An 18,594-nucleotide genomic window follows, 5' to 3' on the forward strand; every position below is an offset into this window, starting at 1 on the left:
GTTGTGTACAAGTTTGTAACAAAACAAAAGCAGAATTTGAGCAAATTTGAACAACCCTCATAATATGAAATGTTTGCATTCCCAAAGTACGTCCGCAGCACAAAGCTTCTCGTTTCCCCTTACACCCTTACATTGTATGCCACCGCAGCCAACGATGATTTCCCTTTATTCTCTTTTCTGCTTTTCTTCACTATCGGTATATAATACAGCAAAGAGATTTACCTTGAAGACGTGGTCCCCAGGTGTGTTAAACATTTACAATTACCATGAAATTATTTCTCCGAAAACATTCTTTACCCTGATGGGCGGATATGCATTTGGCACGATATGTATTACAATGATTGACGTCAATTGTTTCAAAGGGATTGAACAGGACATTGTGTTTAGTGTATAATATCAATCGATCACAAAATCCCACGTGGTTTAGCAGTTTGTTGATTGGCATCGACGTATCCCGTTTTTGGACACATCCCAGGTGCCAATTGCCAAGCAGTGCGAGGGTTCGATAGGTATCAGCACAGACATGCTTATAATTGAAAGCCTTGTGATCGAGAACGATTTATCAACTGTCAATAATTGCCAAAAGTTGTCGTCATATGTTTCATCCTCTGCTCCCGTTCCCATCCATTTTTATGCCCGATGCAGTATTTGGGCTCCATGCTGGTTAAGGACCTCCGCGGAACGGACTCAACCCACGAAGCCTGTGTTAAAATGCGGGTAAGAAGTCCATTTGAGTCACATGGTACACATAAGCAGAAGATTTGTCTTCGGCAATCTTCACGCAATATGTGTAATTTCACCCTTGTTACTTGGCAATTTTTTTTTTTTTTTTTGCAAGTATGTTGCTCACTCCGGTTTGTGTATGTTTGTGTGTGTGTTTGTTTGTTTGTGTGTTTGTCTGTCCGCTCACTTATACTTGCTGCTTACAGGTCACAATTTTAAACTAAACTTCACTAAACTACCGGCACTGCCCTCTCTTGGATCAAATCATACCTCTCTGACAGACGCCAGTTCATCTCCATCAATAACTGCAAATCCCCCACTGCTCCCCTCCCCCAAGGTGTCCCCCAAGGTTCAGTTCTTGGCCCCCTCCTCTTCATCCTGTACCTGTCCCACCTTGGTCACTTAATCCGCCGTCATGGTCTCCAATTCCACTGCTTCGCCGATGACATCCAGCTTTTCATCTCCACCAAGTCCATCTCCACCGCCACCCACTCTATCCTGACAAACTGCATCACTGAAATAAAATCCTGGCTTCAAATCAACTTCCTCAAACTTAACTATGATAAATCTGAAATAATCATCATTGGCCCAAAAACGCTCACCAAGTCCACCCATAACTTTGCCCTCAACATCGACGGTTTCCCAGTATCCACCTCCCCTCTCATCCGGAATCTTGGCATCATCTTTGACCAAACCCTCTCCTTCGACAAATACACTAAACACATCACAAAGCAGCCTTCTTTCACCTGAAAAACATCGCCCGTCTCCGTCCATCCCTCTCCTCCACGGCTGCAGAAACCCTCATCCACGCCTTCATCACCTCCCGTCTTGACTACTGCAACAGCCTCCTCTATGGTTCACCCTCAATAATCACCAATAAACTCCAATACATTCAGAACTCCGCTCCCCGTCTACTCACCCATTCCCGGACCCGTGACCACATCACCCCCGTCCTTTACAAGCTTCACTGGCTCCCCATCCCCCAGAGAATCCAGTACAAAATCCTCCTCTTGACCTACAAAGCCCTCCATAACCTGGCCCCATCCTACCTGACTGACCTCCTTTCCAGACACACTCCCACCCGCAACCTCTGCTCTGCTGGTACCAACCTCCTGACCCCCCCCCCATCCGGACCAAATTCAGATCCTGGGGGGACAGGGCCTTCTCCATCGCTGCTGCTGCTCCCACCCTCTGGAACTCAGTACCTCACACCATCAGAGACTCCTCCTCACTCACCACATTCAAAACATCACTGAAGACCCACATGTTCAACACTGCATTCAACATTTAACCCACAGCATTTAACCCCTGACTATCTCTTCTCCTTCTCCTTCCTTTTGCTTTGATTTATTTACCTATTGATTTTTGTCTTTTTGCACTAGTTTTTTGTACTCTGTCAAAGCGTCTTTGGGCTTCTTGAAAAGCGCTATATAAAATAAATGTATTATTATTATTATTATTATTATTCTTAACCTTCACCAAAAGGTAGAGTTCGTGGTCCGACAAAATCCTATACACCAAAAGGTAGAGTTCGTGGTCTGACAAAATCCTATATATTTCTGAGGTCAAAAGGTCAACATAGGCCAAAGGTCAACCAATTTTTTTTCAAATTTATAAAATCTTCAATTTTCATCGGATTGACTTGCAATTTGAATGCGATTTTCATAGCAGCAAACTGAATTCTACCACCAACTATTTTTGAGATCAGCATAGACCAAAGGTCAACAACAATTTCATATTTCTAAAATCCTCAATTTTCATCCGATTCACTTGAAATTTGAATGGGACTTACATATTAGCTAACTGAATTCAACCACCAACTATTTTTGAGGTTACATTAGGCCAAAAGGTCAACATAGGCCAAAGGTCAACAACAATTTCGAATTTCCAAAATCCTCAATTTTCATTCGATTGACTTGAAATTTGAATAGGATTTACATATCGGTGAACTGAATTCAACCACCAACTATTTTTGAGATCAGCGTAGGCCAAAAGGTCAACATAGGCCAAAGGTCAACCACTTTTTTCAAATTTCTAAAATCCTCAATTTTAATCCGATTGCCTTGAAATTTATATGATATTTTCATGTCAGTGAACTGAATTCAACCACCAACTATTTTTTAGATCAGCGTAGGCCAAAAGGTCAACATAGGCCAAAGGTCAACCACTTTTTTCGAATTTCTAATATCTTCAATTTTCATCTGATTGACTTGAAATTTGAAAAGGATTTTCATATCGGCTAACTGAATTTAACCGCCAACTATTTTTGATATCAAAAGGATGCTCTACTGAGTGCCATTCTACTTTGTTCTGTTTTGCCAAGTGTCGCTCCATGAGTGATTTTTCATCTGTCTGTCTGTCAGTATGTGAGCAGGATATCTCAAAAAGTTATGGACAGATTGACGAAATTTGGTGAATCGGTTGGGTGTGTGACAGGGACAAATTGATTAGATTTTGGTGAAGATCCGGTTCCAGATCCGAGAATATTTAAAGTGATTCTTCACTATTGAGTGATTGGGCGAAAACGATATATAGCAGGACTAGCTGAATGCACCCGGCGTTGCCCGGGTTCCTTTTGAATGAAATTAATCTTCTGTACATAGGTCTTACTACTATAATTCAGCTTTTACTCGCGGCCGTAGAAGATTGACTACTATAATTCAGCTCAGCTTTTTAATTGCGAAATGGGCCCGGCCCGGCGGAGGCGGCCTCGACCGGCCTCGCCACCTAGCCTATAACCTTCCCGGGGCCCGTCCCGACATTTTTTGTTTCAGAGGTTTCCTCCTATCTTTCACCGTTCAGGAGATTAGCGCGTAGACAAACAAACAAAAACTTTCTTTTATATATATAGAAGATAGAAGATAGATATCTCAAACAATCATGGATGGATTTGAAGGAACCTTGGTGGAGAGGTTGGGTGTGGGAGATGGATGAATTGACTCGATTATGGTGAACATCCGGAGCCAGTTCCTGATCCGAGACTTTATAAGTGATTATTCACCTTTGAGAGTTGGGGCCAAAAACGATATGGAGCACGATATTTGAAAAAGTTGTGGATGGATTATGACAAAACGTGGTGGATGAGTTGGGTAGGTGACAAGAACGAGCCGATTCGATTTTGGTTCAGGTCCGGATATGCTTCCTGTCGACCAGTGGGATACAAAATGTAAACTGTTCAGCCTGGCAGAGGTATGCGCTCTACCGAGTGCCTTTCCAGTTCTTGGAATAATTGTCAAATATCTACTTGAGCTGGAGCTCCACATTTGATGCCAGGTACCTAATTGACGTCATTAAAATAGTCATCTTGGACATTGTACATGGGGTCCTTTGTTGCACGATGTGGAGGTTTCTGGCCAAATGTTTCCTCCATCAGCCGAACTCAAAATCTCTTGTTTTCCTGTGATGTTCTGCCAAGTTGTTGCTATTTATAACATGTCAAAATATGTCTTTATCACAATGCTTTATTTTATGAACTACTGTTTTGCATCCCAAAGGAATTTATTTTGTCTGGTTTGTTCTTTATTACTTGCAAAATCGAAGATTTTTCAAGTATATTGGTCGGTTGTGTTTGTGGTTCTGTCTGTCTGTTGGCAATAGCAACAACAAGTCTGTCTGTTTGTCTGTTTGTCACCGGCCTACAGGTCACAATTTTCAACCGATCTTCACGAAACTTCACCAAATGGTAGAGTTGGTCAAAAGCAAGAAGCCTATTGTTTTGGGGTCAATAGGTCAAAAGGTCAACATAGGCCAAAGGTCACCAACTTTGGCCAAATTTCTAAAATCCTCAATTTTCATCCAATTGACTTGAAATTTGAAGAGAACTTGCATATCTGGTCACTGAATTCAACCACCAAGTATTCGTCGTCAACATAGGCCAAAAGGTCAACATAGGCCAAAAGGTCAACATAGGCCAAATGGTCAACATAGGCCAAATTTCTAAAATCCTCAATTTTCATCCAATTGACTTGAAATTTGAAGAGGACTTGCATATCTGGTCACTGAATTCAACCACCAAGTATTCTTGGTCAACATAGGCCAAAAGGTCAACATAGGCCAAAAGGTCAACATAGGCCAAATTTCTAAAATCCTCAATTTTCATCCGATTGACTTGAAATTTGAAGAGGACTTGCATATCTGGTCACTGAATTCAACCACCAAGTATATTTGAGGTCAACATAGGCCGACCAATGTGGTCAACATGGGCCACATTTCTAAAATCCTCAATTTTCATCCAATTGACTTGAAATTTGAAGAGGAATTGCATATCTGGTCACTGAATTCAACCACCAAGTATTTTTGAGGTCAACATAGGCCAAAAGGTCAACATCGGCCAAATTTTCATCCGATTGACTTGAAATTTGAAGAGGACTTGCATATCTGGTCACTGAATTCAACCACCAAGTATATTTGAGGTCAACATAGACCGACCAATGTGGTCAACATGGGCCACATTTCTAAAATCCTCAATTTTCATCCAATTGACTTGAAATTTGAAGAGGAATTGCATATCTGGTCACTGAATTCAACCACCAAGTATTTTTGAGGTCAACATAGGCCAAAAGGTCAACATCGGCCAAATTTCTAAAATGCTCAATTTTCATCCGATTGACTTGAAATTTGAAGAGGACTTGCATATCTGGTCACTGAATTCAACCACCAAGTATACTTGAGGTCAACATCGGCCAAAAGGTCAACATAGGCCAAATTTCTAAAATCCTCAATTTTCATCCAATTGACTTGAAATTTGAAGAGGACTTGCATATCTGGTCACTGAATTCAACGACATATTATATTTTAGGTAAACACAGGCCAAAAGGTCAACATAGGCCAAATTTCTAAAATCACCAATTTTCATTTGATTGACTTGAACTTCTAAGAGGATTTATATATATGGTCACTGAATTCAACCACCATCTATTTTTGAGGTAAACATAGGCCAAAAGGTCGGTCAACATAGGCCAAATTTTTAATATCCTCAATTTTCATAAGATTGACTTGAAAATTGAACAGCATTTGCACATTGAGTCACTAAATACGGAAACTAACTATTTTTGAGGTCAAAATGTCAAAGGTCAACTCAAGGTCTACCTTCCAAAATCATTTTTCATCCTGTTGACCCAAGCTTTGATCAAGATTGTAAATTTTAATCTTCATGAAATGGACAATTTGCTGTATCAATGGAAAACTTTTGGGGGGGGGGGGGGGATTTTGCAAGTATCATGACGTCTTCTTGTTATTATTTTTTTGCATTCTTACAAAATGAATTATAATGGGTGACAAATACGTTCTCGAAATGTGAATCGAGATTTTCGAAATATTCCAAGCTTTCGTAACTTTTTTAACACCTCATTGTGCTTTTTCTTTTTTGAGGTCTTGAACGACATGGGGGTCGTTCGTAAAGCCATGGTCGTAAAGCCATGCTTTTTCCACATGTGAAATTTGCATTTATGGTTATTTAAATTATACAATGGATTACAAAATGTAAATGTTTCATGATATTTGTTATATTATATCACCTTTATCTATCAATATTGTTGAAATGAAGATCAAATAGCTGTATGTTGGAATATGTTGAAAAACTCAAAACTTTACATCGGGTGTACTTACTTTTTCACGTGACTGTATATATATATATATATATATATATATATATATATATATATATATATATATATATATATATATATATATATATATATATATATATATATACACACGTGACTGTATATATGTAACTCGAAGTATCCATCCACTCCTGCTTCAGTGACGGATTGTGATGCATGGGAGGTGGTTGTGAAGTTTTGTTCTTAGTTTTGTTCTAAGGGCTCTTTTCAGGATTGTCATTGAGCCCCGTACAGCCTCCAACTGTAGTTCGTTTGTGGTAATGTTCCCAGGGATGTTTTTAACATCTCTGTAAGGTTCTTCTTTGTCATTCAGTTATCCAATTATCACTGGTACAATTTTGGAACTCTTCAGCTTCCAGGATATTTTCACTTCATTCTTGAGGTCTTGGTATTTGGTCATTTTCTTGATATCTGCATTATTTCGGCAAAAATCGCCAAGTACTGATATCTCAATCAGCAATGCTGTATTTTCCTTTTTGTGCCTGAGTACTGTGTCTGGTCACAATGCTTTGTTTTCTATGGTTTTTTTTGTACATAAGATCGAGGCTCTTGTAAGAGCTAACACATTAAACACAAAAAACATAAACGGACACAAAAAACATAAACGGACACATAAAACATTGTTGAGGTTTTGAGATTGTACATATAACATCATTAAAGGTTAAAGGTTTGCCCCCCATAGTTAGTCCACAAGCAACACGTAGGCCCATTAGAATTAGTTATGTCATAGTATGTGTAAGAGTAGGCCATTCCCTAGTAACATCTGCGTTGTGTAAATAATTGAGCTTGGGTCCTTTCATTTTGCGGCTACCCTTCATTTTCATCATGGGCAAACTCGATCCCGTGCCCCATTTGGCATCCCTCAAGTTTGTTACGCTTTGGCCGCCAGCAGCATCCGCTGCCCTTGGTTTCGCTCGAAACTAGTCGGGTAACCACGAGGTAGGCCTAAGAAGAGGGAGGAGCGCGAGGGTCGAGGTATGGCCGCGTCAAGCAGCGCGTCAGAGGCGGTGACGGTAAGAGCAACAGCCAACCAGGGCTGAGGGCATGGCATGATAGGGCGTGGCAAGACGCGTCTAGTAAGTTCCAGAGGGTTCGCTGGGCAGGGCTATAAAAGCGAGTGCACAAAGCCCTGGAAAAGGACTCGTGCGACAGGACTTGATGAGGACTGAGCGAACTGGCTGATACGAGGACTTGATGAGGACTGGCTGGAAAAGGACTGGTACGAGGACTGACCTGAGTTATGAGAAGGGAGAGGCAGGTGCTTGAGGTGGGAGAGAACTGATCCGGAGCACTCGTGTGAGAACTGCATTGAGAGGACCGGCGTGCACACGACAGTTTTGAGGCATTGATTGAGAAGCGCATTGTTCGCGTTTATTGAACTCTTCCTTTATTATGTACGCGGCTGAGCCGCAAGTGTAACCACCAAAGCCAGCCCTACCGTTCCCCCTGTAATAATCCCGTGCGCGCCAAACGACACGTGGAGAGCTCCTGCCGTCTGTTTCATCTGCTTCGCGGTGCGAGTTGGGGACCGGAGAGCGAGCTGCCTGGATGCCATCCCTGGACGTGCTGACCTGGTCAACTGCAAGCGCCGTATGAGTGTGTCTGAGTGTGACGGGCCCGTTTGTCTTGGGATAAGTATAAGACTGTTTAAGGCTGCACTGTGTTTTCTTATTGTTATTATTATTGTACAAAGTGTAAATAAATCGTGTTATTCCTTTCTTCCAAATATGACTGTTTCAGTGATTTCCTCCATTGGGTCAGCGTGGCACGATTAAGAACCCCTTGGATCAGGTTTAGTCATTGCTAACAGCTCGGGTCACGGGTTCGCTACTGCTCGGCGTTTCCACCAACACCCGTGATTCGGGCGGGGCGTATTTCCTCGTTTCTGGGCAGCGTTAGTACTTAGGTAATAGCGAATCCCTAGTCCTAAAACCCTATTTAACGCTGTCCGGGAAGGACGTCATAGGCCCCGGGTCCCGTCGGCTAGTCAAAGACAAGGGGACTAATCCCCCCTTGGTAAGGGGAAAAGGCCGGCGCTGAGATCCGCAACAATATAATAAAGGGAGCGGGAGACAACATCGGGAGAGAGAAGGAAGCACACAAGCACAAAAACAGTAGAGAATAGGGACAACGGGAGATCTGTGGAAGGGAGAGGGCTGGTGGGTGGTGTAGTGAGGGGGGGAGGGTGGTATGTGGTATAAAACAAATTGACACTACTCGGAATTTCAGGAATGAAGTCGAAGATTGAAAGAGGTGGATTTGGGGTGTGTTAACGGGGGTACAAAATATCAAGGTTTTGGATGGGGGAAGATAAGAGATGGTGGTGAACAGATGTTTTAAAGACCTGGAGGGAGGCGTGGGATTGAAGAGAGTGTGGGAGATTATTGCAGAGGTAAGAGAAAAGAGGAATGAAAGAGTGAAGGTGGGAGAGAGTCTTGATTTTTGGCAGTTTCACCAGAAGAGGGTTACTGGCAGATATTGTGCGTCCTGCAGGAATATTTGGGGGACAGAGTAGGGGGTGCAATGCCGGAGAGTCAGTGGAAGACCGGAGAGTAAGAATACCACCAACCTGCCTGCGGTGAGAGAGAGAAAGGAGTATCTTGGGATCTGAACCAATGGGTATCCCCACTGTCTGCTGGAGTGTCTTTTTGCGAAATGTAAAGAAACTGTGGCTTCGGAGAAATCTCATACTTTGTTTGTTTTTTGAAAAAAAAACTACATGAATGTTGATCTTCCATAAAAAAAACAGTTTGCTCTTTTTTGTAGACTTTAATGTATACTTTATTACCTTCTGCAAATGCTTTATCTACCATTCTGTCCAAAGCAGTTACGATTGTGGCCTAAATAATGCGGACATCAAATACCAGTACCTCAAGAATGACATCACGACATCTTGGAAGCGGAAGAGCATCAATATTGTAGCAATGATAAATGCAGCAACAGAAATGATAAAAGAAGAATCTCACTGAGATTTAAACAAGATCGATAATCTAACAATGGCGTAGCCGGGCTTGTTTGATACTTTCGCTGAAGAGGATAGCATGACCTGGGTGGGCATACCAGTTACCAAATAATGTAAGTATTAATTTTTTTTTACTGCAGGCATGGACAGCCAATTTGTGGATGACTTGGGTAAAAAAAATAAATGGCGAATGGCAAACGATTAACCAATAAATTCCACATTCCTGTGCCACCTTCAGTCAAGCGTCAGGCATTGACAGCACATCTATATATATAAAACACAGTGTGTGTGTGTGTGTGTGTGTGTGTGTGTGTGTGTGTGTGTGTGTGTGTGTGTGTGTGTGTGTGTGTGTGTGTGTGTGTGTGTGTGTGTGTGTGCGTGCGTGTGTGTGTAATGTTACCGATAGACTCCTAAACGGAGAGGCTCACGTGCTTGATATTTGGCATAGACATGGCCATTGAGCCTGGGACGAACATGGCCGAACTCAAAATATTTGACGATCCATATTTTTTATTCATATTTACCTCAGCGCATTTCAGCGCACGGAATCAACGGAATCAGAGCAGGTGGGCGCTGATTCGCTCAGAGCGATCACGTGATGACGCTATGAACGTTATGACGCTATGAACGATATGACCGCTATGACGCTATGAAAAAAAAAATCGCTATGACGCTATGAAACGCTATGACGGTATGAACGATATGACGCTATGAAAAAAAAAAATCGCTATGACGCTATGAAACGCTATGACGCTATGAAAAAAAAAATCGCTATGACGCTATGAAAAAAAAAAATCGCTCGCTTTGCCAAGGGGCTCGCTCCCCCCCCCCCCCCCCCCCGTTCCCCTCCCCTCCCCCGCCCGGCAATGCCGGGTACTTCTGCTCGTTCTCTATATTTTCATTCCAAAAAGCATCATTCATCATTCCGACCACAAATTAATACTACAGTGTTAATATATCAAAATACAATGTAAATCACGTTTGTATTGAGATATTATCAAACCAGCGAACCGTCGTCATCTGTTCACTTCCAGATTCGGGAGCAAGGTCCGTGTCGATCGCATTTCGAAATCATAATTGTATTGAAGAATTTATGAAACCTCCTACCTAACTTACAACACCTGCTGGGACCCCACAACGTTCCACAGAAGGTTTATTATATATTCCTTTTAGTTAAAATATGCAACTGTACTGGTTACGAAACCCATTTCCCTGTCATGTGAACAGATGCTCGGCTCTGATTGGTGTACGTTTGTGGGGACATACAAACGCTGTGCTACACCATAAAAACCATCCCCGGGAATATTACCACAAATGAACTTCAACTGTAGGCAATCCGGGGTTCGCTGACGATCCTGAAAAGAGCCCTTGGGACAAAACTGAAAAAATTGAACAGCTTGGTCCATGAACCGTGATCCCTTAACGAAGAGGAGGTGGATAGTTTGGGTTATGGGAGGACCCCGTTCCACCTCCTGAAACCTGCAAATGGAGATAACAACAACTAACGACGAACATACACACACGCCATTCCTTACAAAATGAAAGAAAATTTCAGTGTCTTTCTAGAAACTATTCTTCCGTTGTGTGGCTATTGTAGTACTTGTCATCATTGGTCAGGTGGTGTTGAGTTCTGATGACAGAGCTAAAGCTTGCTCGTTGTATATAATTCACCTTTTCCTATTCTTGTTATTCCTGATAACCAAACTAGTAAAAAGCAAACTAGTACTATCCATCCACAAACGTACACCTGATAACCAAACAAACTGGTCAATAATGACAGGTTGTGGAACAGCTTATTCGACGGTGCAGCCTCGTGCGCGTGCCAAAGTCTGAAGCCGAAGCCTCGTGTCAGGTGTGTTCATATCTTCTTTATTATTAGACATTCTGCAGACGTAAATGAATACTCATATTCTGCACATGTTGCACATAATGTGCAGAGAATTTCACCTCCCTTGCCTTGTATTTATTGTTATTTAAAAAAATAACTTCTGTGCACCGCCCGTGAGGCTCGTTTTGCAAACCACCGTCTACAATTCCAATAGAAGAGACATAATTACTTTTTTTATGGAGAATGTTTTTCCAGTTTGTTTTATCCTCAAAATTAGACCGTAGTGAACAAACATTCGTGTTAAAAGATTGGACTTTAAAACCTGCCCTTATGAAGGGGGACAGACATCTGTACAACACACACAAACATAGGTAGATGCTTGGAAGTTCTTTAACAACACATCGATAAAAAATATTGTTTATTTAGTATTTGTAACGGATACCCATTTGTTGATGGAAGCACCAATCACCTGTGGTATTGAAACCGTCAATGTAAGTCCCTGCCTGTAACTTGACAAGTGATTCACAAATCAGCCACTGACGAGTTGCGTGTAACTTTTCTGTTATTTCCAGAAGTCAACAGAAGAGATGAAGAAAATCCCAACCATTACACTATCCATCACATACAAGGGTGTGAAGTTCATCGATTCTCTCAATAAGGCAAGGATTTTGTTTTTTCCTGTTCAGTGTTGAATGCTACCCAGTAAAACGCACACACACAATCACTCACTCTTTCTCCATCACTCACATTCTCTTTCTCAATCACACACTCTCTCTCCATCACTCTCTCTCTCTCCAACACTCTCTCTCCATCACACTCTCTCTCCATCACACTCTCTCTCTCCATCACTCCCTCTCTCCATCACTCCCTCTCTCCATCACTCCCTCTCTCCATCACTCTCTCTCTCCATCACTCTCTCCATCATTCTCTCTCTCCAACACTCTCACTCCAACACACTCTCTCTCACTCCAACACACTCTCTCTCTCCATAACTCTCTCTCTCACTCCATCACTCTCCCTCTCTCACTCCATCACTCTCTCCATCATTCTCTCTCACTCCAACACTCTCTCTCTCCATCACTCTCTCTCTCTCCATCACTCTCTCTCTCTCTCCATCACTCTCTCTCTCTCCATCACTCTCTCTCTCTCCATCACTCTCTCTCTCTCCATCACTCTCTCTCTCCATCAATCTCTCTCACTCTCTCTCCAACACTCTCTCTTTCCATCACTCTCTCTCTCCATCACTCTCTCTCTCTCCATCACTCTCTCTCTCCATCACTCTCTCTCTCCATCACTCTCTCTCCAACACTCTCTCTTTCCATCACTCTCTCTCTCTCCCTCCCTCTCTCCAACACTCTCTCTCACTCCACACACACACACACACACACACACACACACACACACACTCTCTCTCTCTCTCCATCACTCTCTCTCTCCGTCACTCTCTCTCTCTCCATCACTCTCTCTCTCCATCACTCTCTCTCTCTCTCCATCGCTCTCTCTCTCCATCGCTCTCTCTCTCCATCACTCTCTCTCTCCGACACACTCTCTCTCCATGACTCTCTCTCTCCATCATTCTCTCTCACTCCAACACTCTCTCTCTCCATCACTGTCTCTCTCCATCACTATCTCTCTCCATCACTCTCTCTCTATCCATCACTCTCTCTCTTCATCAGAGAAGATTAGCATGGCCCCTGCGCAAGGGTGTCACGCAATTTCGTGAAGCGTTCTCTCTCTCTATCGCTCTCCCTCTCTCTCCATCGCTCTCTCTCTCTCTCCATCACTCTCTCTCTTTCCATCACTCTCTCTCTCTCCATCACTCTCTCTCTCTCCATCACTCTCTCTCTCTCCATCACTCTCTCTCACTCTCTCTCCAACACTCTCTCTTTCCATCACTCTCTCTCTCTCCATCACTCTCTCTCTCCATCACTCTCTCTCTCTCTCTCTCTCTCTCTCCAACACTCTCTCTCTCTCCATCACTCTCTCTCTCTCTCTCTCCATCACTCTCTCTCTCCATCATTCTCTCTCACTCCAACACTCTCTCTCTCCATCACTGTCTCTCTCCATCACTCTCTCTCTCTCCATCACTCTCTCTCTCTCCATCACTCTCTCTCTCCATCACTCTCTCTCCAACACTCTCTCTTTCCATCACTCTCTCTCTCTCTCCCTCCCTCTCTCTCCAACACTCTCTCTACATCACTGTCTCTCTCCATCACTCTCTCTCTCCATCACTCTCTCTCCAACACTCTCTCTTTCCATCACTCTCTCTCTCTCTCCCTCCCTCTCTCTCCAACACTCTCTCTCACTCCAACACACACACACACACACTCTCTCTCTCTCTCTCTATCTCTCTCTCTCTCCATCACTCTCTCTCTCCATCACTCTCTCTCTCTCCATCACTCTCTCTCTCCATCGCTCTCTCTCTCCATCACTCTCTCTCTCCAACACACTCTCTCTCCATCACTCTCTCTCTCACTCCAACACACTCTCACTCCAACACACACTCTCTCTCTCCATCACTCTCTCTCTCTCCATCACTCTCTCTCTCTCCATCACTCTCTCTCTCCATCATTCTCTCTCACTCCAACACTCTCTCTCTCCATCACTGTCTCTCTCCATCACTATCTCTCTCCATCACTATCTCTCTCTCTCTATCGCTCTCCCTCTCTCTCCATCGCTCTCTCTCCATCACTCTCTCTTTTTCCATCACTCTCTCTCTCTCTTTCCATCACTCTCTCTCTCTCCATCACTCTCTCTCTCTCCAACACTCTCTCTTTCCATCACTCTCTCTCTCCAACACTCTCTTTCACTCCAACACACACACACACACACACACACACACACACTCTCTCTCTCTCTCTCCATCACTCTCTCTCTCTCCATCACTCTCTCTCTCTCCATCATTCTCTCTCACTCCAACACTCTCTCTCTCCATCACTGTCTCTCTCCATCACTATCTCTCCATCACTCTCTCTCTCTCTCTCTATCGCTCTCCCTCTCTCTCCCTCGCTCTCTCTCTCTCCATCACTCTCTCTCTCTCCATCACTCTCTCTCTTTCCATCACTCTTTCTCCATCACTCTCTCACTCTCTCTCCAACACTCTCTCTTTCCATCACTCTCTCACTCTCTCTCTCCATCACTCTCTCTCTCTCTCTCCAACACTCTCTGTAACTCCAACAAACACACACACACACACACACACACACACACACACACACACACACACACACACACACACACACACACACACACTCTCTCTCTCCATCACCCTCTCTCTCTCTCTCTCTCTCTCTCTCCATCACTCTCTCTCTCTCCATCATTCTCTCTCACTCCAACACTCTCTCTCTCCATCACTGTCTCTCTCCATCACTATCTCTCTCCATCACTCTCTCTCTCCATTGCTCTCTCTCTCTCCATCACTCTCTCTCTCTCTCTCCATCACTCTCTCTCTTTCCATCACTCTCTCTCCTTCACTCTCTCTCTCTTTCTCTCTCTCCAACACTCTCTCTCACTCCAACACACACACTCTCTCTCTCTCTTTCTCTTTCTCTTTCTCTCTCTCTGACATTCTCTCACAGACATTCCATCTCTATCTCACACACTCTCTGTCATACACACTCTGTCTCTCTATCATACACTCTCCATATCACGCACATTCTATCACACACACACACATTCTCTCTCTCTCTCTCTCTCTGACATTCTCTCCCCTTCTCTCCTTCTCTCCCGCTCTCCTTCTCTCTCGCTCTCCCTCCTACTCGCACCTTCTGATATAAAGAACTGTCCACGTGTTCTGGTACTTTATCCTTCAGAATACCATTGCCGAACATGAAATCCGAAACATCTCATGTGCTGCACAAGACCCAGAGGACCTCTGCACCTTTGCTTACATAACAAAAGATTTGAAGACCAGTTACCATTACTGCCACGTCTTCAGTGCTTTTGATGTGGTACGTCGTCTCAAAATTAGTTTTTCCATTGTTGTTGTGTCATAATGCAGATGAGCAAAACTGCAATTTGTCAGAATCTTCTCTCATCGGAGAACATTTTCGTTCACAAAGTTGATTTGTCATTTCTGGGGATTATCTTCTTGACAGGTTTCAGTTTGTGCATCGATGCTTTTTTGATCTTTCACAACTGAAGCAACCTTTTTCTGCATTATTGTTTGCGTTGAATATTTTTTACAAAATCAAGGCTCGTTGAAGGCCTTTACGTTTCACCGTTTTATTGGACGTATTTTGTACACTTCGCACAGCTTGTCTTTAAGTTGCTTTATTGTTTTATGGTTATTGTGGTGAGGACAAACGACTGGCATCCTATCCGATAAGGACGATCGTGCCCCCTTCGCCGATAGGCGGCGCTCTTGCGTCCGCCATTACTGGGAGGCGTCCCGATCCAAACTTAACTCCAGCTGGCTGCGCCAGCACAACTATCATCGCGATTTTACATGAAAAGTGTCCGTGATAGTCGTTCTCAAGTGTTTCTCTATACGTGTGGAGTGGTCGTGGACACCTGGCACCTGAAGGCACACGATACAAACCCCGTTTTCGGCGATATCGCCGGGCGCCATAGGCGCACGGCCATGCCGCCCTGCAGGCACCTGGCACCTGGGGGTACCCGGTTTCCACTTCCACCTGCACCAAACCTATTTTGTTAGCAACCGCGTACCCTATGCTACGCCATGCCAAGCCCCCTTCCGCCTTAACCCCGAGTTTCTCGACCACTACGATAACGACTCCTCTGACCGACCCGACTAGGTGCCTGTCCCTTCATCGACTCCTCCATACGGCCAGGTCTTGGCGGCCGTACCACAGCCGCCCTGCATGGATTCTTCCCTCAGAGTCCACCTCCGCCCGGGCCGGCCACCTCTGGCAACTACGGCTAGGCCCCGAGTGGCCGCTGCCGAGCTCCAAGTTCCTTGATCACTAGGGTCGCGACTCATCTGGCAGACCCGACTGGGCCTCCGTCCCTTCACGCAGGCCACCTCACCAGCTCCTTATCGCTTCATCGACTCTTCCATACGGCCAGGTCATGGCGGGTGTATCACTGCCGCCCCGCATGGATTCTTCCCTCAGAGTCAACCTCCGCGCGGGCCGCCACACCGGCTCCTCACCGGTCGTATAGCTCGGTGGACCGGTCGTATAGTCCACGATTCCATCTTCTCCGATGAATCTAACAAACAAATATATTTTGTATTGTTATTCTTTCGGCAAAGTGAACTGAGACCGGTAACTGCATGTAATCTGAACGCTGGAGAGCAAGCCGAATGAAGCGGACGCCTCCCAACTATGGCGGCGTCTATAGAGGGCGCCCGTCCATTGAACCCTCCGTCGGATCGGTTTATAGGTTGGGGGCTTTAATCCAGGTGGCATCATCAGTATTAGGATTTTGATTCTAAGATTCTGGAAACAGAAGTGGTCTTGAAAGTAAAAATCTAGCTGGCACTTTGGTGACCAATCAGAGAGGGGCTTAATCTGCCCGAGATGCCAGGTCATATTTTGTAATTTATTATTCTTGCCCTCGGGGAAACTCAGCGTAGGTACCAAAATCTTCTTCTTCTTCCTCTTTAACGGCCACTATTATCCCACATTGTGGAGTAGGCCGGGGGAAGCTTTGCCCAAGTCTCTATGAACCGGATTGCCAGGCGTGACGTTCGAATAGTTAGGGCAGGAATTTGGCCATGGTACGGTGATAGCTCGCCTACTCTTCAGGAAGGACGCCATGGGATCTTTAACACCCACCAACGAATGCAGGCAGATGGGACACTCATTTAACATACATACGAGCGACGGCACACATTGATGAATCACCCAAGGCCAGACGGCTCAGAGTAGGTACCAAAATGCTACAAATTAACATATCGCATCGTGATTTTTTTTTTTTTACAATATATACATCTTCCACAACTCAAGAGCCAACAAATTCCACTGAGGATTTGAGTCATTCCATGTCGATTCACACAAAATCCAAGTACCTCCCATTTGATGTCTCTCAGATTTTCCTGGAAACTTTTGTAAAAATATCTCTTCATGCCAAACAAAGGAATCCCAATCAGTAAAAGTTTATAATTGTGAAAGAGTTGGACTTGCAAGTCAGTAGAGCCGCCGTTTTGGCGAGAATCCACTCGCCTTTTTTCATGGCAGATGTGGGATTGAAGAAGAAACTTGAAAAGCGTCACGCGACTTTAACTCTTGATCGGGTGAATTGTTCTGTTGACCAATCTGGGCGTCCCGTGACAATTGCAGATGACGTGGGAGAGATGTTATAGCCTTGTCCCATGTCCGTGACAAATTACATCGCAAACCACCCCTTTTATTGAGAGATGGAGATTCAACTCTTTCCCAAATGGATCCCCTCACATCACGAGCAAATCACATTTTTCCATCTGTCTAATATGACCACTTGACTGTTGTCCAAGCTGTGACCATGCAGGTTGAAGTGCGTATAAACAGCAGAGTTCAAAACCTCTTCATGAGCTGGACGACGATGTTTGCTCATACGGGCCGTAAAAGTTTGCCGAGTTTCTCCTGCAGTGCATTCAGAAAGTATTCAGACCCCTTCACTTTTTTCACATTTTGTTATGTTGCAGCCTTATGCTGATATCGTTTAAATTCATTTTTAACCTCATCAATCTACACTCAATACCCCACAATGACAAAGAGAAAACAGGATTTTAGAAAGTTTTGCAAATTTATGAAAAATAAAAAACTGAAATATCACATTTCCATAAGTATTCAGACCCTTTGCTATAACACTTGAAATTTAGCTCAGGTGTGTTCCATTTCTCTTGATCATCTTTGAGATGTTTCTACACCTTGATTGGAGTCCACCTGTGGTAAATTCAGTTGATTGGACATGATTTGGAAAGGCACATACCTGTCTATATCAGGTCTCACAGCTGACAATGCATATCAGAGCAAAAACCAAGCCCTGAGGTCGAAGGAACTGTCTGCAGAGCTCAGAGACTGGATTGTGTCGAGGCACAGATCTGGGGAGCCTACAAAAAAATCTCTGCTGCATTGAAGGTTCCCAAGAGCACAGTGGCCTCCATAATTCTTAAATGGAAGAAGTTTGGAACAACCAGGACTCTTCCTAGCGCTGGCCGCCCGGCCAAACTGAGCAATCGGGGGAGAAGGGCCTTGGTAAGAGAGGTGACCAAGAACCCGATGGTCACTCTGGCTGAGCTCCAGAGATCCTGTGTGGAGATGGGAGAAACTTCCAGAAGGACAACCATCACTGCAACACTCCACCGATCTGGGCTATAGGGCAGAGTGGCAAGACGGTAGTCGACAGTGTTGGTTGCAGAAGGTAATCGTCAACTACATAGTGATACTTACAAAGAGCTCCCATCCGACCCTACCCTTTTACATCTTGAAGAGGTTAAAACGGTAGTAGATTCTATTCGGGTGGATAAAACCATCAAATCTCGCTTGGTTCCGAAAGATCCTCATTGCCCT

The 18,594-nt window shown here is 44.1% G+C and overlaps 1 protein-coding gene and 1 pseudogene across 10 annotated transcripts in view; both read left to right on the forward strand.

Moving 5' to 3' along the window:
- LOC137423115 (ankyrin repeat and sterile alpha motif domain-containing protein 1B) overlaps positions 1-18,594 on the forward strand; it is a 299,599-nt gene that overhangs the window by 266,951 nt on the left and 14,054 nt on the right. For all 10 annotated transcript variants that reach the window (XM_078774678.1, XM_068109937.2, XM_068109936.2 and 7 more), the window contains 3 exons: positions 646-717; positions 11,710-11,796; positions 14,950-15,087. In XM_078774678.1, coding sequence (XP_078630804.1) covers positions 646-717; positions 11,710-11,796; positions 14,950-15,087 — 297 coding nt within the window. The remainder of the gene's footprint in view (positions 1-645; positions 718-11,709; positions 11,797-14,949; positions 15,088-18,594) is intronic.
- Positions 12,808-12,876, forward strand: LOC137424297 (U6 spliceosomal RNA; annotated as a pseudogene).

The sequence above is a fragment of the Myxine glutinosa genome, chromosome 3 (genome assembly GCF_964187855.1).
Source record: "Myxine glutinosa chromosome 3, kmMyxGlut1.1, whole genome shotgun sequence".
Taxonomy (NCBI): Eukaryota; Metazoa; Chordata; class Myxini; order Myxiniformes; family Myxinidae; genus Myxine; species Myxine glutinosa.